This window comes from Salarias fasciatus, chromosome 18 (genome assembly GCF_902148845.1).
Source record: "Salarias fasciatus chromosome 18, fSalaFa1.1, whole genome shotgun sequence".
NCBI lineage: Eukaryota > Metazoa > Chordata > Actinopteri > Blenniiformes > Blenniidae > Salarias > Salarias fasciatus.
In genome coordinates this window covers 26,783,249-26,806,605 of record NC_043762.1, presented here as the reverse complement: position 1 = coordinate 26,806,605, position 23,357 = coordinate 26,783,249, and the positions used below count along the sequence as shown (strand labels likewise).

The 23,357-nt window shown below is 47.8% G+C and overlaps 1 protein-coding gene across 6 annotated transcripts in view; it reads right to left on the bottom strand.

The window, feature by feature from the left end:
* mib1 (MIB E3 ubiquitin protein ligase 1) overlaps window positions 1-23,357 on the bottom strand; it is a 68,594-nt gene that overhangs the window by 37,921 nt on the left and 7,316 nt on the right. For all 6 annotated transcript variants that reach the window (XM_030114355.1, XM_030114356.1, XM_030114353.1 and 3 more), the window contains 10 exons: window positions 21,996-22,125; window positions 19,256-19,360; window positions 18,300-18,366; window positions 17,436-17,640; window positions 15,716-15,899; window positions 13,818-13,962; window positions 13,169-13,302; window positions 12,200-12,307; window positions 11,927-12,124; window positions 11,272-11,423 (listed from right to left, as the gene is read on the bottom strand). In XM_030114355.1, the coding sequence (XP_029970215.1) occupies window positions 11,272-11,423; window positions 11,927-12,124; window positions 12,200-12,307; window positions 13,169-13,302; window positions 13,818-13,962; window positions 15,716-15,899; window positions 17,436-17,640; window positions 18,300-18,366; window positions 19,256-19,360; window positions 21,996-22,125 (1,428 nt within the window). The remainder of the gene's footprint in view (window positions 1-11,271; window positions 11,424-11,926; window positions 12,125-12,199; window positions 12,308-13,168; window positions 13,303-13,817; window positions 13,963-15,715; window positions 15,900-17,435; window positions 17,641-18,299; window positions 18,367-19,255; window positions 19,361-21,995; window positions 22,126-23,357) is intronic.

Below are 23,357 nucleotides of genomic sequence, written 5' to 3'. Positions count from 1 at the left end.
TCTCCCCCCCTAGAGGAGGAGGAGGAGGAGGAGGGGGACTGCGGGGGGTCACAGGCGGCTATGGTATGGACTGCGAACCTTGTGCTGTGTTCAGGGGCGGGGGGACTTGGCTGCTCATCCTTACATGGCCAAGCAAAAGGAAAGCTCTGAGTGTTGAACTGAATTTACACTCAAAGTCACCTTACAGAGCAGACTACCATACTTGGGAGACACAGAGAGAGAAAGAGGGAAGGGGGGGAAAGGGGGGGGGGGGCACAAAACTTCCCAACCTTGGAGAAAGGTGAGAAAATTTCCTACCTAAGATTACCTCCTTGGTGCACATACTTCTTTATGTACCCATATGAACATATGACAGCTATGGAATGTAAAGAAGTATGTATTCCTGGTGAGGTGCGAGTCTTCGCTGTGGGAGCAGCAACGAAAGGAAAAAAAAAAAAAAGAGAAAAAGATGCTTGTGCTTGTTAATATGTGTGTGATGGTTGGTGGTGGAGCGAGAAGGAAGAAAGAGAGAGTGTGTGTGCGCGTGTGTGTGCGTGGTAAGGCTCATACATTAGCTATACTGTCTCTGGGCAGTCTCACTGCAGCAATAATCGCTGTAGGGGAACTTGCTGCTTTCTCAAAACCGACCGACTGGGCCAATGAGAAGCTCCCGTCCAAGGCACGGAGGTGTTTCATTGGGCGATTGCGTAACTTTGCGTGAGGTCGCGGCGGCGGTGTTTTTCGGGGTGAGCTCGGCCCGGTGACGTCACGGCGTGGGACAGGGCCTCCTGTCACTACCTGCTGGGTTTTTTTTTTTTTTTTTTTGCTGCATTACGGCACCTCGGATCCAGCCGGGCCTGCGAGCTGAGCGCTGGAACCTGGGCGGGCGGCGGACCCGAGCCGTGCCTGACTGTTAATACCATAATCTCCCCCCCCGCCGCCCCACCCGGGGCGTTTGTACGTGAACTCGGGACAGAAAGCGAAGCGAGGTGACCGAAACAACCCCCCCTCCCTCTGCCGGTGTTGCTACACATGCAGCTCGAAGAGGGGCAAAATGTTGCTGAGGAGGCAGAACTGCTGCTGCCGCTGCTGCTGCATGCTGCAGGCCGCTCTATGCTAGCCGCACATCACTCCCCTGCTAGCAGCTGTGTGTGTTTAACTGCCCCTTTCCCTCCGTGCCCCCCCTGCGACACGCCGACCTGGTTGCACCTCGCCCCCGCCCCTCCCCTTTTCCCTCATTGTTTCACGTTTGCTACGCTTGCCAAATGCTTTGGCGGCCCGCGCGGCAGCCAGATTAGGCCGTCAAAAAAAAGTGACAATGCAGGATCAGGGTCAGCTCTGGCCCGTCAGCTGATTCCAATTGTCCACCCAGCTTCAAACGCATAAAGGCGACGGGGTGCGGGAAGGCGGGGGGGTCGCATGGGGAAGTTACAGTGAGGGGCAGGCCGGGGGGGGGGGGGGGGGGGGTGAGCTTTCATATTTAGCCCTTTCACCTATTCTGACCCTGTCTGTTTCTATGCACCGGAGCTGCTACTGGAGCGCTTTAGGCCGGAGTGTTTTCTTTTAATATAGCCCCTCTCGTTAAAGTCCAGCCTGCTTCTAAAAGTGGACTTCTCTCCTGCTGCACCACCACAAGGTGAAAAGGTCGTTTACTTTAACATCGGCGCAATTAAATGGTTAAAATCTTGAAAAAAAAAGCTCATCTATTACAACAGGAAGAAAAAAATCCAAGCAGTCCCTGCATATCGACCTTAATAATATTAAGATATTTCTACACAAGATGATTTTTTTGACCTTGATGATGGAGAAGTCGCCTTTATTGGACAGATCATGCTGCTTTACACCTGTTAAAAGTGTGATTTACAATTTTTTTTAACCTATATCCTCTAAAAAAAAAACAAATCCTTTATCTTATGTTTTAGCTAAACGAAAATAAAAAGCGATTCCTTCTCATCTAACCCGGCGGATCAGTCAAATCGTGCACACAGAGCACTGCAGGAGTGCAGCTGAAGGCACTTCATTCCGAGATGATTAATAAGCAATGTGTCGGCCTCGTTGGTTCCAATGCACTTCAAATCAACTCATATCAACGCTGAGAAGGAAGAAAAAAAAAAAACATGACTCACAGGCTGTGGCTCCTGATTTTGGGTTTACTAACGACAGTTAAAACAATCAAGGTCACGGTAAATAAAGCCGGATCGGGTTGGAAAAGCTGTTGGCAAATCAAATGCTTTTAGAAGGAAAAAAAAAAAAACACACACACACTAAAAGTGTGAGAAACAGAAGCTCTGCTTCAGAGTGTGGCTGCGCAGCAACCTGCTGTCTGAGTGACAAACACAGCAGATGCTGACATTATCAAATGCTCAGTTCCTGTCACCCACCCTCCCCTCTTCTTTCAGCTTTTCTTTTTTTTTTTTTTTTTTTTTGTGGTTGCCCTGTTATGGCGCTGGGACGAGGCGCGGCCACCTGACCGTGCGGTGGACGATACAAATAGCCCGGCCTCGGGTGGGCCATATCAAGCTGGCCCCGCGCTGACCCCCGTCCCCGTCGACGGGCAGCGCCGTATATCCCTCAGCTGTCGCCGCGCGCTCCCGCAGCCCGATTCGGGCCTTGGCACAGGGGGAAACCAGTCAATAATTATAACAGCTGACTGGGTGTCAGAGTCGCCTTACACGTGAATGTCAAAGGAACACTCATTAGGAGTATTAAAAACTCGCGGCTGAAAAAAGGCCAAACACACGTCACTTAAAGCGGCTCGCCACTTTCTGCAGATTGGGCAGCAGTGAGAAAGCACTCCGGTGTTTAGTGTGTACCCTCTTTTTCCCAGCTTGTTGTCTTCTTTACCTTACAAATTTGAGTTTGCAATGTTTAATCAATCCACTTTGGAGTTGGTGGCTGTGGTGAGTTGCTGTATTGTCTTCAGTCCAGTTTCTAGAATTTCCAAAGTTTGGTTATTTGTAGTTTTTGAGACTTTATTTAATTGACGTTTTTATCTGCTTTTTTCTCCTCTTTTAGAGTTTACGCAAGAGTGACTCACTGCATTACACCCTGTCCAGTCTGTCCTTGGTTTCACTGTTGGGCTGTTAGCTTTTTGGTACATTGTTGCTACGAGTGTCACCTTTTTGCTGTGTGTAGAAGTGTTGACAATCGCAGCCCAGCTAAGCATCTTGTGTCACAACTAGTGCGTTGTTTTAAGGTCTAGTCTGTCCTCAGTTTAAATTGGTTTTTAAAGCGGGTCAGTGTTCACTGAACGATCCACCGTGACTGAAATCTGGTGTTTCTTCTCTTCTTGTTGGACTAAGTATCAACTCGCTGTACCATCTGGTGGCATAAACTGGTACTACAACTCCAGAAAGGTCAGATAACAGATGCAACACAAAGGAGATTTTGTGCTGTTTTGGCAGTTTCGTTTGAAGCGAGTTTCCTGAGTTTCTCAGCAGTAGTGAAGGAAGACATTCAGCCAAATCAAAAACCTTCCTGTGCCGCTGCGTTTCAGAGGAGAAAGGTTTGAAAGCTGCACTCGAAGGGAGCCGTGAAGTAATCTGCTCTGAGTGGCTGTTCCAACAGGACCCTCTCCACACAAAACCCGTCCCTGGGCCTTAAATGACTGCTTGAAATGAATGTTGCGATTTGACGGCCCCGAGCGCTGCTGCGGGAGCCCGGCGAGCGCCGCTCCGCCTCTGCAGTTCGTCCGCCGGCCGGCCGGCCGGCTCAGTGGCCGCAGACGGCGGCGCGCTCTGCAGCGGAGGGGCCCCATCTGTCAGAGGCTGTAATTGCTTCATGACTCCGGGACATTTGACTCGAGTGCGGTGCCACAGATTATTATTATCCTTTTGCTGGGGGAACAATTTCTCTCAGTAGCGGAGGCGAAGGCGGAGGGAGGGCGAGGGGGAGAACTTAAAAAGATAGCGGGGAGGATAAATAGACTTGCCCGGGGAGGTGGCGAAGGAGAGAGCTGGGTGAGACTGGAAGTGTACCTGTGTGATGGTGCTGTGGTTTGAGACGAGATACGACTTTGAAAATGCTACGTTGATTTTTTTTTTTTTTTTTTTTTTTAACTTTCCTGCAGCAGCCTCTTCACACCGGAACCCACAATGCTTTGCTAAAGCTGGTAAAATGGAACCAAATCACCTCTTGAATGGATTTGGTCCCCTTCAACCAGCTGTAGCTATGCTTTGATGACTACAGGAGCGGCTGCCATCTCCGGACGACGTCGACTCGCCGCTCCGACTTGTCTCAGTCTTTCTTTTCTTGACAAATAAAAAGAGAAAAAGCCGCCCTGAGAACTGGTGTACGGTGCCCCTTTCCTGACTCGAGTGCTGCGTCTCTGCTAGCAAGAAGGCATTGATATTCTGACCAGGCTGTTTCAAAAATAGCAGGAGGGAGGGAGGGAGGGAGGGGAAGGGCTTGGGTAAGACGTGCAGAGTGCGCTGGTTCAGAAATACTGTGCTCACATGTCTGTGCGAGAATGTGCGGCTGTCTCGCTGTGACACTCTCCAAACCGACTGTCACTGGATGCTAATAGACAATTACACTGTGGGTGGGAGTGGGCCGGAGAAGGGCTGCGGAGGAGACGGATGTGCGCGGCTCAGCGGGACCACTGCAAAGACTTCTGAGGAGGGAACGCAACAATGGGAGCGCCGGAGAGACGCGAGCGCGGAAAACTGCTCGGGCCTCCCGCTGGACGAGCCGGCGTCGATGAGAGCCGCGAGCCGGCTCACAAATCAGCCGAGCAGCGACGGCTGGAGTCTCTATGCAGAGAGGAAGGCAGATCACAGCCCCCTCCCTCCCTCTCCACTCTCTCCAGGTCTTCTGCCTTCCTAATTTGGCACTTAACGCCAGGTCCGACGCTTTTTCAGCACTAGACAGGAGCACAAAAGCCCCCCGAAGCCTTTGTTCCACAGCTGATCTACGAAGTTACCGCTGGTCTAATTACTCAGACCAATTAAGAGGATGTGGCCGTAGCTCAGAGAGCAAAAACCATAAAAATCCACACGCGCAGTCAAACAAGGTGACTCGCCTGGTGTCATATTAAATCAGTGCCGACCGGCCTGGCCGCGAACATCACATTCGGGATGAAACAATTAGCACAACGCTTCACTCCTGATCGCCGTTAAATCCGTCTGATTGCCACGCCGTGGAAAACTTCGCATAAACTCGAGTATCATAACAGACGGCAGGTGATTTGTGAACCATTAAACACGGCTGCTCCTCCTTTTTTTTTTTTTTTTCCGAAAGTGAAAAGATGCAGAGGAAGCAGCCGTGTGACAGAAGCATGTTGCTGACGAGTCAGAATCCGCAGACAGTCCGGTTACATCTGCTTCAACACTTGGCAGCGGCTGGAGTTCAGCTCTTTAGGAAAGCTTTCAATTTATATTTAAAGTGTTTTCATTGTGGATTTTTCAGCATACACACCAGCCCCACAACTGGTGCATTTTACTAAATTACATGTGAATAAATGCATTTTTTTGGCAGAAATTTATCTTTAAACTGTGAGTTTAAGGTGTAGATTGATGCGATAATAAAATCCAAATTGAGAAAAACTCCATGGGAAAATAAATTCATCGATTTATAAATTCATCTTAGACACACTCCTTGGATTTCACTATATGTGAGATATGAGGAGAAAATAATACAATACTAAAGTGTTTAAAATAAGCTCAAAAGAGAAAAAAAAGACCCAAAAAAATGCTCGAAAGTGAGAATTAAAATGCAGCTCTGGTAAATACTGCAACACATTTTCTATGTTCACTTTGAGATTGTGGAAACAGTGGAGACATTCTATGGCTGCATTTTCATTTTAAGACCATTTTCAGAGAGAGAAAAAAAGCAGATAATAAACTTTTGTACTGAGCTGGATGAGACAAAACAGTGAATGATTTAACTTACTTTCAAACTAGCCACCTATTTTATTTACTGTCAAGTGGTGTGTGTGTGTGTGTGTATTTTGGATTATCTTCCAGATAATAAAACTTGGTGTAACAACATTTTGTGTGAATCCATATTTCTTCAAAGTATTTAAATTAAAGTAACATCAACATATTAACATTTTGGTGAGTATTTTATCGTTTTTACATTTTGAGAAAAGTTGCTGCCATTCAATTATTTATATGGCAACATTTTGAAAATGAAACAGCAGAAACGCTGCCGGCCCACGAGTTGGCGCCGTCTATTTTTTGAGACGAAGCCACAGCGTGAACTGAAGCTGGGTGAACGTTGAGACCTTTACCGTCACGTTCGCGTTACGATTACGACCCCAAAGCGCCGTTTGTGTTTCAGAAAGCCTCTTAATACACGAGAACGGCCACATTAAAGCGAAGCTGAACCCTGGACGAGGGAGGGAGGGGGGCAAATATTACAAGTGGGTGGGAGGGAAACGGGGCAGAGGCGGCCGCTGCAGGGCTTGTTTGGAGCCCGTTTCTGAGTCATGGGCTATTAATCGTATTGTTTACAGTATTGTAGCAGCGAGTAGCTGGGAGCAGCCCGGGTGGAGAGGAGCCGGGCCGAGGCGGTGGTGAACACCGGCGGAAGAGCCCGCCCTCAACACGCCACTGCTGGTTACACCGACGCTTCCAATTTACTGGCAATTGTAAAAGTTAACAACGAGGTTTAATTTACGGGGGAAAGGCCTCGGCACTCGGCAGCGGTGCGTGTGTGTGTGTGTGTGTGTGTGTGTGTGTGTGTGTGTGTGTGTGTGTGTGTGTGTGTGTGAGTAATGAAGGGGGTGAAGCATGGTAGAACTCCCCGGCTCCTGCCGATCCCCCGCCGGTCGGGGCTGATTTGTCTCGGTGTTTGGGACCGCACGCTGAAACATTCATCCGTCACCCGCGGGGTTCTTCCTGTGTGTCTTCCTCAATCTTGTCCCCGCCGCTGGAAGAGCCGCCCACGCTCCCAAAACACCCGGGCAACACAACACATTTACACACTCACCGGGGACGCCGCGGCACTCCGAGCGGACCCCGACGCCGGCGCCGGACGGCGATAACTCACACCACTTAGGATAAGCTAAAGAAGCTGCGCGCTCGGCGGGAGGCGAGCGGTCTGGACCTCAACGAGCCACACCAGGAAACGGGTCCCAGCCTTTATTTTCACTACACTGATACCAACAACCTTCCTAATAACAGTGCTCTTTCTCTTGGCCCCTCACTCACAGCAGCTGTTTGTTGACTTTATAATTTTATTTTATTTTTTAAAACACTTATCCTTTGTTTTTTGTTTAAAAGGAAATGGAAATAAGTTGGGAAAAGGCAGATTATTAATCCTTCTAATCGTGATACTCGACATGGCCTTTGAGGTATGAGCAGCAGTTTACCGGGAGCATTTTTTCCCAGCTACGATTCTCTGCCGGGAATCCTTCAAAGCATCAATCAAAGCGGCCGCCTCTCCGCTGGAAAACACTCGCTGGACGAGGCGCTTTTCTCTCCAACCTGGGGAGAGGTTTTTTTTTTTTTCCCCGGGCTTTAGGACTTGCGGACCGTCTCCCCGATATTGCAGGAGCTCGAGCGTGAAATAAAAGTAAATGGGCAGAGTGGAGCAGGCGACATATATCTTCGTTTCTGTGAAGGCGAGGGGACGGCGCGAGGACTGAAGAGAGCGAGCACGCACACGCACACACACACACACATACACACACACACACACACGAGAGACACGGCGTGACAGGGGACCTGCTACAGAAAAAGTCTGTACTCAAGCACTTTTCTGCTGTAAATCGATGGGTCGTACGGCGGCTCGGCTTTCCGGCGGCATGCCGGGAAGCCCGGGTTACAGGGACGCATTACCCGCCCCGCGCGTTTTAATATTTATAAAGCAAATAATATTGTTTAAACTCTGCCATTCTGTGACCTTTTCTAAGTATGTTTACTGGTACTCATTAAAGTTTAAAAGACGGCCAATAAAAGACAAACAAAGCAGATCTGTAGTTTTTTTTTTTTCCTTTTTCTGCCTCAAACATCCAGTTGCGACTTCAGATTTTCTCTTTTCTGAGGCTGATTTCACATCTTTCTATCATTTCCAGAGACATAATCACATTTTTAATTATATAAATAAATTTAATTATAGAGTTTTTAAAGCTTGGGCATCCTGTTGCTTATGGATTTCAATGAAGCGTAAAGTAATGCTTCTTTTATGCATTAGGTGGCAGCAGTGAGTCGCTAGAATACCTAGTTTGTCTTCAAATCAGCTCTTTTGATAATGTAGTTGTGTTTGCTGTTCAAAATTCAAGAGATTTTATTACACAGAGCTGGGAAATGCAAGTTAACGGTCATTTCGGATGAGGTGCAGCTGAAAAAAGGGTCGTGACCCACGGCTCTTTAGTTCCTCTGGATTGGCTGAATGAAGCTATCGGAAAAACATACAGAGGCAGGATTGCAGACTCTAATTTTTTCTTTTTTTTTTTTTTTGCATGCCTGACTTATTCTGAAAAGGACTCTCCTGGGTAAAATAGCTAAAAAGGCCAAAACGGTTAAAATTATTAAAAACTAGAAAAAAAAAATGTTTGGATTGGCTTAAAAAAAAGCAGCCAAAATGTGATAAACTGTCAAGATTGGGGGAAAAAACAGGTCAAACTGTTAAAATGGTTAAAAAAACAAACAAACGAGCTGAGTCGGTTCAAAAGATTCAAACTGCTAAAAATGACAACAAAAGCTAAAACAGCAAAACTTATTCTAAATTGTCGTCATGAAGCACGAATGTACACCGAGTAAATCTGCAGAAATGTCTTTATAGCAAACTCTGAAGTTCTCCAAAAGAAAATTATTTTGCAGAAAATGACCAAAAAAAAAAAAAAAAAAAAAAAAGGCTAAATCGTGTCTTTTGATGGGAAAGGTTACAGAGTCCTGGGCTATAGCTTCAAAGGCGTCTATTTAGGCATTATATGATCAGAACCTCTGCACAGCACTGGATTTGTCTTTAGTCTAAGTGAACCTTGGAAAACTTCCTGAAGGTCTGTGTTAAAGACACTCCAGCCTTTTCAGGATAATTATCGTTGTGAGTAAAAAAAAGAAAAAAAAAGAAAAAGCACTAACCAAATGCTGAGTGCAGCAGGATCCACTCATCCTAAAGCTGCTCAAACGCATCATAAACTTCATTCACAAGACGGAGATTCTGACTTTGAGGACAAATGAGAGAAATACTGGGAAGAGTGGGATTATTAAAGAGGCTCTGAAGAACTTTGAGCCATTCACTGTAACCTTCACATTATTCTGCTTGATGATAAAACTATTATTTTATAATGGAAATGACCCTCAAATGTTCTGTATTAATGTATAATAATGTATAAAAGAAATTCAGCTATTCTCTTATGTTTACCAGGATATTCAGAAGTAGTGAAAACAGACTGAAGTGCTGCAGTGTGTTGCATGGAGTCGTGATCCAGCGGGTGTGTAAATAGAGTCTGGGTCAACACAAACCGCACAGCATCAGGTGAACGAGCAGGAACCATTCAGACCAAAACTAATCTTTCATGAATGCACGGAGCACGAAAACCTAAATTCTCTCGGTTTCTGAGCAGTTTGTGGCGGGTTTTATGGTTTTTTGCCGCGCGAACGAATCGCCGCTGTTGTGGTTTTGCGGACAGCGGGGTGCGTCCAGGCTTGCGGCAGGTGACAGGTGCTCCGCACGCTTCCGACCTCAATCCCATTGGTCCCGATGCCAGAGGAAGAGACGCCAGAGAGGGGGCGTGGCATCTATCCAGGGACGGCCGCACGAACACACACGGTGTAACGCAGCCGGAGCCCTCGGTGCAGAAAGCAGCTGTTAGCTCCTCTCAGAGCTGCTCCGCTACTTTACATCAATATCCATCACCTTAAAAGACTCTGGATGGCCAACCTGATCCAGACAGCCATCTCTCCCAGCCATCTTTAATACGGCCCTGGTTGAGCGACAGGAATAAAACAGCCTAAGAGTGGAAAGTGCAACCTGCTGTCTAGAAATAGCAGCAGCCAAGGACAAGATGAACTGCTGCTGCTGCTTAACGGGGCAGACACGGCGCAGCGCAGAGGAAACAACACGTCCGCTTGCAGGGCTCTGAGGGTGAAGAGCCGGCGTGCTAACCAGGCTAACGGCAGACCTGATCGAAATGCTTCCTGCCAACATGCAGGTCATTTCTCAGAACACAACATTTCTGCAGGTCCCGTTTCAAACCGGAGACTCGAGGTGATCGCAGCGTGACACACAGGCGTTTTGCAGGAGTTACACTCGTGCACGACAAGCAGAAGATGCAGATTTGCATGTATCCCAGCGTGTACAAGCTGTTTGGCTGAAGGCAAGAAGACGCTGCTGTGGGCAAAGACCTGAATACACAAAAACTACTCTGTGTGTTTTAATCAAGCAAACTTCATTAAGGCAGGAGATCAGGTGCTTCTTAAGTGGTGATATTAAGTGGAGACAGATTCAGAGCTTTGCTTGTTTCACAAGTTGCTGCTTTATCTTCAGCAGAAGGCGGACACGGTGCACATCTGCTATTAAATCCAGTCGGATTCAAGTCAGTGAACACAACTTGAAACTATTTATTTATATGTATACAGAAAACTACTTCTGTTTAAAGAGATGTGCTGGACTCCTTGAGTTTTGTCATCTGTAACAGACACATTTCTCTGGGAGGTAAATCCGTCGCTGATGATACTTCACAATCAACTGGAAATAAAGTGAAGATTTTGGAGTTTTGTCTGAAATGTAAATATGCTCACTGATTCTCAGTTATATATTTGATCACTTCTTGAAACAGTGCACTCTTTAAATGTAATTTTTAAAAGTACTCACAAGAAGGATGTTTCAGATTTCAGGATGATAATGGAGTACACTCAGCCTAAATATTACATTTCATTTGATAAAATAATTTAAAAAATTGGAGCTTAATAACTAATTACCACAAAACATCAAGACATACTAAAGTGCAGCCTCTGTCTCGTCCTTACATGTTAGAACCACGAGTTCCTCTCCTGGTTTTCAGTCCCTGTTAATCAATGCATCACATGCACCCACATGAAAACGCACACAGAGACGCTCCTCCTCCTTTCTACTCATTCATCTCCCCCTCATCCTGCCAGCATCTTTGTAACAATCGACGACTGAAAGAAACAACCGCTCTTCACCTTAGGCCAACCATAAAATGGCGACTCACACAGAAACTGGAGCTCAAACTAACCAGGAAAACGAGAGCAAACAATTCAAGAAGCTGCGTGTAGGACCTCGGTTTCACAGAAAGCATCAACTGGCCACACACTGAGCTCCTCCTGCACACATCCAGACATCCAGACCTCCTCACACACTCCGCGGCAGAGCGGGGTGTACCTGGGGTTTCCTCGCAGGGCGGCGTGGTGCAGGGCGTTGAAGCCGTTGTTGTTGGTGATGGTGACGTCGGCGCCGGCCTCCAGCAGGACCGACAGCATGTCGTCTCTCTTCTTACTGATGGCGTCGTGCAACGGCGTGTCGCCCTCCGAGTCCTGGTGAGAGGGGGGAGGCGAGAGTTACAGACCGCTCTGACAGCGGGGACGGGTTCAGCCAGCAGGGGGCAGGAAAGAGGCACTGCAGCACCCACAACGTTTTTCAAGTCAAAACAGAAAACTTTCCCAGTGTTTACACAACAACGGCGCTCGGAGTCACTGAAAGCCTCAGGATACAAAGGGATGAGTAACTTTTTTAAAATGCTCCGACTATTTCCATGTAAACGGTGGAAAGTGCAACTTTTTGAAAACACTGTCCAGTTTTCGGTGAAACTGGAAAGTTTTCGAAACGTTATTTCAATGCCAAACTTTTCTGGAAAAAAAAAAAACTGCAACAAACAACGTATTTTCACTTGAAACATCGTTGTATAAACGCGGCCTAAGTAATTCGTCGTTGACGTGACAGGAGTCAAAACAATAAAAAGAGAGACACAGAGCCTGGCCGGTGTGTTTCTCCGGCCGGGCCGCGATTCCTCCTCAGAAGCTGAATAATTGATGATCACCTGGAGGCTGGGGTGGCAGCCAAAGTCCAGCAGTGTTTTCACCACCTGTAGGTGGCCCTTATTGACAGCAATGTGTAAGGGAGTCTGCCTCCGCTTGTTCCTGGCGTTCAGGTCGGCCCCGCCCCTCTGCAGCACCTCGATGACGGAGCCCTCGTCCCCGAAGGCGGCGTGGTGCACCGCCCGGTCGCCGTCTTTGTCCTGGGGACGAAGACAGCGGTGAGAAACGGCACGGACGAGGCAGGCGAGCGCTTTGTGACGGCGAGACGAGCAAACCTCAGCCTCCAGGTCCACGTTGTGTTTGAGCAGCAGCTTCAGGACGTCCACGTGGCCGTTCTGACTGGCGGCCTGCATGGCGGTGTGTCCAGCACACTGCCCGTTCACCTGCAAAACAAACGAAAACGCTTGGTGGTGTGGCGGACCGGATTGGAGCTGCCCACGGGCCAGTTTTGGTCCACAATCTTTATGTTTGACACCTCTAATCTAACGTCATCTTCATCTAAAAACATGCCTTTATTGATATTTTACACTGCTGGGTAACACAGTGAGTCAGGCAGTAAGGAATGGAGGATGAGTGTGTCTTTTAGCATTGGCATGTGTGGAAGTCAATGCTCTTCTGTGTGTGTGTGCGCTCGCGTACGCGTATGTGTGTGTGTGTGTGTGTGTGTGTTTCATCACTAACTGCAGCACTGCAAAAGCTGCGAGCATAAATATTAATGCGGGGTCCTTTGGGAGTCTCGAGACGTCTCTTGTCCTGGCAGCCGGATCACTTGGCCGAGCTCAGTGTGCTCAGCTTTAAGCAAATAATTCCACTGAAAGGCAATAGGGCATCTGGCCAGCCTTCGCCAATGACACACACACACACTCACACACACACATTCATTCACTCTCTTCTGTTTCGCAGTGTTGCAGACTTGACGTAACCGTTTCTCACACTCTACAGCGGGCGGCAGCAGCAGCGCCTGCCCTGTGGCTGTAACGCCGTCTCCCGGCGCGTGGGGATGATTCAGGGAGTGTGTCGGGGTCGGTGCTGCAGTGCACACCGCCGCTCCTCTGGGCCTCCTCCGGGCCCGGCCTAATGCCTTTCTGATGGAGAGAGGAGCAGGAGTGGGAGGATCTGCGGACCTTTCCGGGGGCCGCTCTCAGGATCCTTGATGTACTGAGAGGGAGAGTCGCGGACGGGCGCCGTGTTCCTTCCCTCCGACGCTTAAAGCACCGAGATCACAGCAGCGCCGGAGCACTCACGTCCACGTCGGGCCTCTTCAGGATGTCCTCCACCTTGGCCAGGTCTCCGTTGGCCGCGGCCTTGACCAGCTCCTCGTTGATGTCTCCGGACTCCTGAGTCTCGAAGAGTTTCTTCAGCAACTGAGACAGGCGCTCTGGACAAACCGAGGGGAAAGACATGGAGATGAGACCGGGCCGGGAGAAACAGAGATCACTGAGATCTCCTGAAACAATTCAACTCAGAAATGTTCTCATGACATCAAGCTAAAGACACTCATTGATCCAGCCCGTACAGCTGCGATGTGTTATGTTATAGAAGATTTATACTTTGTGGTGACAAGATCCTGATTGGATTGATTTTAACACTGTCTAATAGATCTGTGACCTTCAGCTGGACAATATATCATATTAACATGCACGATACAGATGATACAAAAAATTATAAATAAATAAAAGAGAATCATGAGGAATCTGAGCACCTTGTAAAATTCAAAATCACAGAATATTAAATATGCAAATGTTTGCATTTGATTTCTGAAAATTGTGCACTGAAGGCCAAGTTTACACAAAAGAAGTGGTGAAAATGATGTTCGTTTGTCTGAACCCACACACACACACACACACGTGCACACAGATCTGCCAAATGTGGCGTGGCCGCTCCATCCCGTACCTCCGGAGGCGTTGCTGACGGCCGAGCCGGACGGGGCGATCTTGGTGACGGCGGCGGGGTTGTACGTCCACGAGGTGCCGCACACCTCCACCTTCAGGTCGCTGTCGGAGTAGATCTGCTGCACGCGGCCCACCTTGCCCAGGGTCTGTTTGGAGACAAACTCATTAGTGCGCGTGCCGGGGAGCGCAGTGTGCACAGCGCGGCAGAGGACGGGCGCAGAGGGGACACCAGAAGACGGATGAGGAAGGAAGAGACTCCGCTCCTCTTTTAGCTCAGTGGAAACATTCAGAGCTTCGCTGGCAGCGGAACGCAAGAGAAAGACCAACAACGATAAAGGCTTCTCTTGGTTTCAGTGAAAAAAAAAAAAAAAAAAGACAAATGTACATTCTTACAAGAGAAGGATTTCTTTGTGGACTAAATTAAACCACACACTGGAGTCCTGGAATATCAATCATTGAATAAAATATCGAGATAAATCTCCCTCTGGCAGGAAGCAGATCAGTGCAGTAGACATCTGCGGCGAGGGTGTGTCTTTTCAAACAGGAAGTGAAGCGAGAATTTCAGCTTCATGAGGAAAGATGGAGACTAAATGCACTTCAGCATGCTGAGCTTGGACATGAACATAAAATGTTACGGAATTTATTTGCAATAAATTGGAAAATCAGAATTAATCGAATAGATTTTAAACTATTATCTCTTATACGACATTTCTTTTTTTTTTTTTAATTTACTGAAATATACTGGCTACTATCTTGCTATCACAGTTCTAGGTCAACTGTCTGCGATCAGGAGCCAACTGGTGACGTTTGTGACATTAACCGAGCGTCCTTAAACCCGATATGTTGAAATTTCTCCAAGATAAGCGTGCACTCAGTGAGTGTTTCTCTTCAGGAAGCCTCTCACTTCTCATGGCACAGGACTTCAGCGGCATTTAGCATTCGCCAAAGTCACCTCTGCAGATTAGCTTGGATGCTAAAATGGTAAGAATCAGATGATTTCTGACAGAAACAGTGCGAACCTGAGTGGACAAATTAAAAACGGCTCTTCCGTTATTTTTACTCTTTCCAAGGTCGTCACAAAGCGATAATGACTCCTCTGGTGGGTTTTATGTTTTCCAGCCCTGCACTGGGAAACACCGCGGCCACAGTGAGGACAGAGCGTTCCGTCTGACTGTAAGTTATGTCATCTGGGTCCTGACTGGGAGGGACAGCCCGGCTGTGGCTGAGCGTGCCGAGCCTTCTCCCTCACGCCATCAATAACGCAGACCGCTGCAGCAGAGGCAGCGGCGGGCGGCAGACAGCCGTGGTTAGCGATCAAAGCCACGAGGCATCTCGGGGTTTTTAAGGCTCATTAGCTGCTGGGAAGGGAAGCGTTGGTGGGGACAGGCGGCATGTTGGTGACGAACTTCAGAATCTGGGAGAATGTTGATTAAGGATCGACCGATATGACTTTTTTAGGGCCGATGCCGATTATTGGTACTTACGGGAACCAATAACCGATATGTCGAACCGATATTCATTTGCAGTATAAATGAACGTTTTGCCATCAGAATTTAGCTGTGGGTGGGACATTGTTACACAGCCCAGAGTAGTGACTTCAGGCAGAGAGAGAGAGAGAGAGAGAGACGGCTGTATATATGATCCAAAGGGCACGTTTTTAAATAAATTTATTTTATCTGCTATTGGTGGAAAAAAAGGCCGATTCCGATTATTAGAGAAATGCCCAATATCGGCCGATAATTGGTCTATCCTTAATGTTGATTTCAACAATGGAATCAGGGATGTTTTGCTGTGCTTTGGGTCTGGATCAGGTGGTCTGGCATCGTTTCATGTAAACGTCAAGCTTTCCTGAAATGAAAGATTAAAAAAAAGATGTGCTTTCTGTGGGCGGAGCCTTACGGGCAGCATGGCCTCGGCCCACTCTCCGTGGCCTCGCTGCAGCAGCTTGATGCGGTCGATGTCGTAGCAGATCTGCACCAGGTCTCCCACCAGGAACTGCGAGCTGCCGCCCTCCGCACCGGCCGCCACCTCGCCGCTGCGCACCACGTTGGCCTTCGTCAGCACGGCGGGGTTGAACGTCCACCTGAGGGGCACAGGAACGACCCGCCGTTCAGACCGAGACAGAACAAACGAGCCCCCTGAACTGCTCAGCGCTCGGCTGGATGTGCTGAATGGAGCCGACACGGAGGCGGCGCCGGCTGAAATAGAAGCGGCCCGAAAAGAGTTGTGCCGCAGCACTTCTCCCCTCGGTGGCAGCTGGGCGCCTCTTTGTGAGCGCTTCCTGCCGCACGTGGGGGAGCATGAATGTGCGGCGCTGCTCCGACACGGCCACCGGCGAAATCTGCTCTTTTCAGGAGCTTCAGATCGCGACACGTGGAGCGGCGCTCGCCAGTGACTCGCAGCGCACGTGTTTAAATTTAGACGGCCCTGCGTCCGATTTGCTGAAAGTTTGGATGTTTGCTAACTTGATTTTGCACGCAGGCGCACGCGGAAGCAGCGAGGAGTGTGAACGACTGAGTCAAGAGAGATTCTGAGTGTGTATTAATCTGCTGAGGATGTGAGCATTGATGATTTTCAAACTGGATTTCAGACGTTTAAAGGGGGCAGAAAGCAGCTCGGCTTTCAGAGGAGCTGCAGTTCCTGAGCGGTGAATCATTTCCTCAGCTGCCCTGCACCCGTCTTAGTAGTGCAGGTTTTATTATGAGATATTTTCTCTTTTGTTCTCGGGTCTGCTCATCTGCTCTTGTTTTTCACACGGCGCTGAGTTCGTGACAAATCACACTCTAATAATATTTGTGGTTTACTTTCGCAGGAACTCTTCAGTGAGTTAGTTAACACGCTTAACTTCATGTTATAACAGGATCATAGCAAATGATAAATGGCAAGTACTGCACATTTTTTTGTGGACTAGAAGCTGCTAACCAACATTTTGAAGTGAAAACTTATATGTTTTGGATGTTTGTTTACACTACAGCGGAGCGAGGAGCCACTAAAAACACCACTTTTTTTGAAAACGGCTCTCTCCCATGGTGGCTTTAATCATGATCCACCAGATTTCTTTCATATTTAGAGTTGTTGGTTTGAATTTGCAGGTCGTGAACAGACACTTCTTTTGCAATAAATGCATATTTTGTATGTCAGTGGCACGATGAGAATAAATCAGATATACTGCATTACTCAGTGAGAAGATTGGAGATAAAAGCAGCATTTCAGAATGGATTAGCCTCCACGACGATCAGAAATCACACAAACAGAGGTTTAAACAAACTGGCTGCCTCGCTTCCTCAGACTTACAGACATATTACACAGTAAACATGGCCCCGTCCTATTTAATTTGAGCTGTTTCAGTACCATCAAACATAAATTGGAATGATTGAGACGAAAATCAGACTTGGAACTGAGGCCATAAAGAAGTCGACTGACACGTTTGCGAGCGGCGCGGTGAAAACACTTTGCTAAATACTGAGAAAAGTGTTTGAGATGAAGAGACACTTCCATCCCCTGAAGATCCACCTCATCACACACACTACGCAAAATTGGCCCTTGGGTGTTTTCGAGGCTCTCCACTCGAGTGTGGCAGGCTGAGCGTTGAGAGACTTGCCGGGGAGAGGCGTCCCACCTGTTCCCGCTGGGGTACTGGACCACGATGTCGTGGTCCTCGTCGATGCCGCACACCGTGCCGGTGGTGGTGAGGGTCTCGAACATGCCGTCGGTCCAGCCCCCGTGGCCGTGCTGCAGCGACTGCACGATCTCCAGGTCCAGGTCGATGTTGACCAGGTCTCCGATCTGGAGGCCGCCGGGGTTTCTGTTCCCGTTCTGCTCGCCTGGGAGGGAACCGCAGCGTCAGACGATTCAAAATGTTCACCGTGGTTATCGAAGAGTTAAATGTCTAGATCTTAACAAAGATCAAACAGTCACTATTGAAAATGACAAAAAATTTTACACAAAGCCATTTTTCATGAAACCTCCTCATGCAAAATACAGTAAAATGTCCAAAAGACTTCTCCTGTCGCTGTTGCATTATGGGGGATTTTACAAACTCATCCTGACAGCGTGGCGTGGCGTTGAGGCTAATGAGGTTCGCTGACATCTCAGCTGGAGAGTCAGTGTTGTGTTGTGTTGCTTAAGAAAAATGTATTAATGCAATTCTTACAAGTTGTCCTTCCCCGAGTCTCTTGCAAACCTATTCCGGCCCACGGACCTTATGTTTCACACCCCTGCTTTCGACAGCAGACTCCTGCTTCTGATAATAACAGTAAGTGGACAGAGACGGATGAGGGGCTCCTGCTGCAGTCTGAATCACAGGCCGGCCTGCACCTGCTTTCAGCAGCCAGGTGACTGTGCAGTGCTGCCATCTAGTGGCCGGAGCGCCTGCACTGCAAGCCCAACTCCCCCCGATGCCCTTGAATTCACTGCACCAGAACAGGAGGTGATAGGAGTGGTGCAGTAACGACGGCGGACGCACATCGCCGGCTCTACTTACCCAAGACGGGACAGTGGTCTCTGTAAAACGAGCCTCCCTTGGCGTCCTGCACACATTTCAGGTCCGACTTGAGGGGGGGCGGAGAGGGGAGAGAGGGGACGGGGTTAGGGTGATTACACACTCCGTCGCTGGCAGCATGATGGTGAATAATAATAATAATGATAATAAAACAGAAAAAAGTGAGGTGCACACACTTTGGCTGCGGCTGCCTGGAATACCGATAAGGCGAGCGGCCGGAGGGGAAGGCGGGACAGAGAAACACTGCGCTGGCACGAGCACCATCGCTTGTGATGACTCAGATGTGCAGCCGCCGTGGCGGGCTGCGAGGGCAGAGTCCTGACTGCCACAAGTTTGGCCGGATTAATAACCGGCGATCGGGGGAAAGCTTTGAGCAGCTCTGTATCGGTGGACACTTTCACAATTTTTAAAGATGACGGTCAAGCTGGGGGGTCTAATCCGCGATTTAGGTAATCCAGAGGCAGATGCACTTTCCTTTCAGCCAATTGGAACAAAAAGAGACAAATCCGTTATGCGGCTGAGAAGCCCCATTGGCCCTTTTTGTAAAGAAGGCAGGGGCTTTTCCCACCAATCAACAGCATGCTTTTGATTTGAGGCGCGTGTGCAGCGGCAGCCGCCCCTCTTCTCTGAGGCTGACCCCTGTGTACGCTCACACACTCCTCCCGCCTTAAAACAAAAAAAGAGGAGAGGGAACAGACTTCCTTTATCATGCAGATGCCGTCCCCTTCCAGCTGCTGTACTCCTCCAGGCTGCGTGGCTCGCACAAAAGTCTGGCAGCCCCCGCAGTGGGACACAAAAGCCTGCAGACAGCTGATCTTTTGTCAGACTTATCCCGTGTGTGTGTGTGTGTGTGTGTGTGTGTGTGTGTGTGTGTGTGTGTGTGTGTGTGGCTGTGTGTGTGTGGGGTGAAGAGGTCGGGCTGGAAGGCTGCTGCTCACCATCCCCTCGAAGCCCACCCGGTACAGGTTCTTGGCGCCGTTGTCCCACAGAACGTAGGCGGCGCTGTGAGGGCTGGCGGCGCTCCAGTCCTGGATCTCCGTCACCTGCGGAGGAGGAACCAGTCGTCAGAGTTAGGCGGCGATGGAAAAAGTTCGTTAAACGGCGAGTGTGTGACGATAACGATTGAAGTGAAAACCCATCGCTCTTCTGTTTGTGTTTCAGAAAGGGTGGGCTCAGGATGTCGATGCAACACAGATTCCAAAAGATCTCATATTTTTCAGGGGTGATAAACTCGCTCAGGTCTTATAGCTCTTATATTGCCTTTATGCTGCTCAATTGCAGCTGAACGGCGGCTTTCAGTTGTTTCAGCGGGCTTTTTCTCAGTAACGGTGTCGTTATTGGCGCAGTATGAATAAAACTGGAAAATTGGAAAGTGAATCGACGAGCCCGTTCGGTTTTTATTTGCTCGTTTTGGCCCGATCCTTCTGAAACGGAGGCGGCAGAGGAGCGTTCCCGTCTCAGGTGAGCGGTCTGGTTATGGCGCTAAAAGACAAAATACTCTTATCGATCTATGAACGCTCTCAGACGGAAGGTCAGACTGAAGGTTAAACGACCCGACGGCAAACCAGAGCCACGACTGTCAGTCACACAAACTCTCAGAAGCTGAATCACACATGTAAACTACAATCCTCACTGTGCAGGTGTGTTCTTCAGTTTCCACCGAGTCACAGGTAGAGGTGGTTTTATCTTCTCTGCTGTACAGTCAATGCTAAAATTTTGATTGTAGACACAAATGTGTGAGATCAACGGCTGCTTTCATTAAAAATGTTTTCAATAATTTATGATTGTAGTTGGCGTGCCAGGTCACCAGCCAGTGCTGGTAAAACCACACATCTTTTAAACGCCAGATTCAAAATTCAACCTGGAAAATAATGACCGGGAGAAAATATTCAAATTTTAAAATCACACCCATGTCCCAGTTTGAATTTGCCTGAGTGAATGATTGAATATATTGTAATTTTATACAGAATACATTGTTCTGAGAAGTTTACAGTCAGCTTAAGTGAAAAGAAGAAACACTTTTAACAAGAAAAACTCAAAACATGAAAAATATTCCAGGTACTGCAAACCTACGATGAACTGCTGGAAAAGAATTCTTTAATTAAAGATATTCCGAAAGTAAATACAGAAACCAAAGTGTTAAATCATATTGAAAGCCCTTGCAGAGCTAATTGAGAGCTAATTGATTAATGGGCCTTAGGAGGTAATATTCATACTAACTTAATAGCAGATCTAAGCAACGGAGGTTTTCTTGAGAGCATATTGCTTACAGCATCATAAAACAGTAATGAGATCTGCTATTAAATAACAGCAAAATGAAGTCTTAAACTGCCTGGAGGGACTCTTGAATTGAATACTCTGGGGTCTGGACCCCCAGTCTGAATTAAAGCACTTTACGGAACATACGCAGCATAAATCTACAACTGCGGCCTCATCAGACCTGGCGTTACGCTCTAATGACGTATCAGAGCCTGGGAAGGCCTGCAGTGGCACGTCTGGTTCAGGTCTCCGCGAGGATAACAGGAATCAGCAGCGAGGAGCTGAGACAAACAACCGCTTCAGTACCGTTTAGCACGTTACCGTGGCGATCCGTGAGCGGAGGCCGACTGAAAGTTAAAGGCACGCTGATGTGTTCTGGCTTCAAGGGTTCGCACTTCCCAGGACCTCTGACTGACTCGCGCCACTATTTTGAGGTACAAAGCAAATAAATGCAACTTCTACAGACGCCAGTGAATGAAAAAGTCGACCATTTCTTGGGAATGTTACGTAAGACGAGAGAAATTCCAGACACAGAGTTGCCACCGCAGAGGCTCTCGACACCGACACGTCGGGGCGAGTCGGTCGGCTCGGTAATTTGAAATTGTGCGCAGAGCGCAGGGTGTAGTCTGTCGCTCGGCCGGGTTTCCACCGTCTGTTCTGAAGTGGAAGCTTTAGGCCGGAGAAAGCATAACGCAAACATTCCTGCTGTTTCGCTGGAGACTGATGAAGTATTCAACAAAAAAATAAATAAAAATGTTTACAGCTTGCGTTGCAGCTGAACTGTGCATGTGTTGCCTCCAAAGATTTATCATCCATTAAATTGCAGCTCTTTCAAATAAAGCGGAGACAAGTTTGCTCATATTTCTCAACAGGCCCCTTTAGTAACCTTCTGAAAACGGGCTGAGCGCAAATAAATCTTCTGTCTTTTTTATTACCATCGATCTTTACATCAAGCAGCGTTTACTTTTACTTAACACCAGGAAGGCCTGAACGCCGCGGACATTTCTCAGTGACCGAGGACCACATGAGCGTTTTCATCATTTCGGTGTTTCCCATTAAATGTCGAGACAATAACGGCGTATCAAGTTTATTTTATGGACCACACACCTACATACTTCTAAACCGATCTCACCTGGCCTGAAAGGAGAAATAACACAGAACAAACGATATATATGGTTAATTTCTGCCTTTTCCCTTTAGTTTTAGTGCAAAAAAATGATGCATACATCAAGAAAATGTTCATATTTTCATTTCACGGGCCAAACACAGAAGGTTTTCTGACATTTTCTTGGGGACTTTTGACTCATTTCAAGCCCAGTTTCTTCCAAAGTCTTGCTTAGAAACCCTGAAGTGACCAAATAAAGTAGCAGGTTTCTTTGCAAAATGTTTGACTCCACATCATCAAACATTTCTTCCTACCTTTCCTCTCCTTCCATTGCCTCCGTCCTGGTCCTCCCACTGCCAGTCCACTCCTCTCACCACCCGGCCGCCGGTGAAGATCCCTCTGGCTGTGATTTTCTTGGATTTGCGTCGGGACTCCAGAAGCACTCTGGTCGAGAAACAAATCCACAGAAAGATGCTTTCTCACTGGAGGTTGGTGCTGCGGTGCAGGACAGAGCACTCAAATCTGTTCTTTTACATGTGGAAAACTACCAGATTTGACAAACAGAGTTTAATGGACTACATCAGGAACGACCCTGGTCATGCTTCCTCATGCCTTCACCTGTCGCACCATGAAACCTCTTGCCTGTGACGCCGTCGGCCAGCTAATGTTTGATCCAAGCAAAACACATCAGAGCAGAAATCTTGTCTGTGGATCTACTCCACGGTACTTTGAAATCACAAACAGCCCATTTCACAGTTGCTGGAGCGGCGAGATGAGCCCTCCGAAGGGCAAAAGAAGCCAGACTGTCTTCTTCCTGCAGCAGTGCAGGGTTCCCCTCAGTGTACCGCATCCCGCCATGTTTTTATTGAACCTCTACCAAACTGATGTCTTCTATTTAATCACAATCTGAAGGCAAATTCATAGTTATAGCCTCGTCAAAGCTGTTGCCGCCCCCTGCTGTGAACAGAAGCAGAATCTCTTCCCATCTGGCAGTGACGACATGGGGAATGGCTCCCCCAAGCAAAGATCAAAAACACAACAGATAGTTGAAAGAAACGGGGATAAAATGTGTTTGTCTCTAATTCGACTTATTAAGCTCAGATGCTGAATGAAAGATAAAAAGTCGCCTGCTGACAGGACAAATATGTTTTACTGTCAGAGCACATTAAGCTAACGGCAGCATTGGAGGGGCGTCTCAACAGCATGAGGACATGTGGACACTGCGCTCGTGTGTGTAATTTCATTACAAATATAACCAGCTGTGCAAACATCTGGCCAATTTCGACGTTTCTGCATCGTTTTCAAAACGTTGCAGAGACTGAAACTTAGTTCAAAATACCAGGCGTTCTTGACGTCCAACTTAATTTTAAGAATGACTGCATGAATTCATAGTAACAATCTGAATGTGAGCTCCTCTTTTCAAGAACCTGTCTTTTTTAAAGCCATCGAGACACGTTGGCTGGAAAGTGTAAAGTCATGATTACTATCAGCATAAAATTAAAAAAAAAAGGCAATTGTGGTTTTTCAAACGTAAATCTATAATCTATTGTCTTGTTTAAAGCCAGGTGTGAAAAAAGAGACTGTTGGAAAATCTGGAGAGGAGAGAAAGCTTTGAGGGCCCGTTTCATCCAGACAGACTCACAGCAGCAGGCGTTCATGTCGCAACATTATGAATA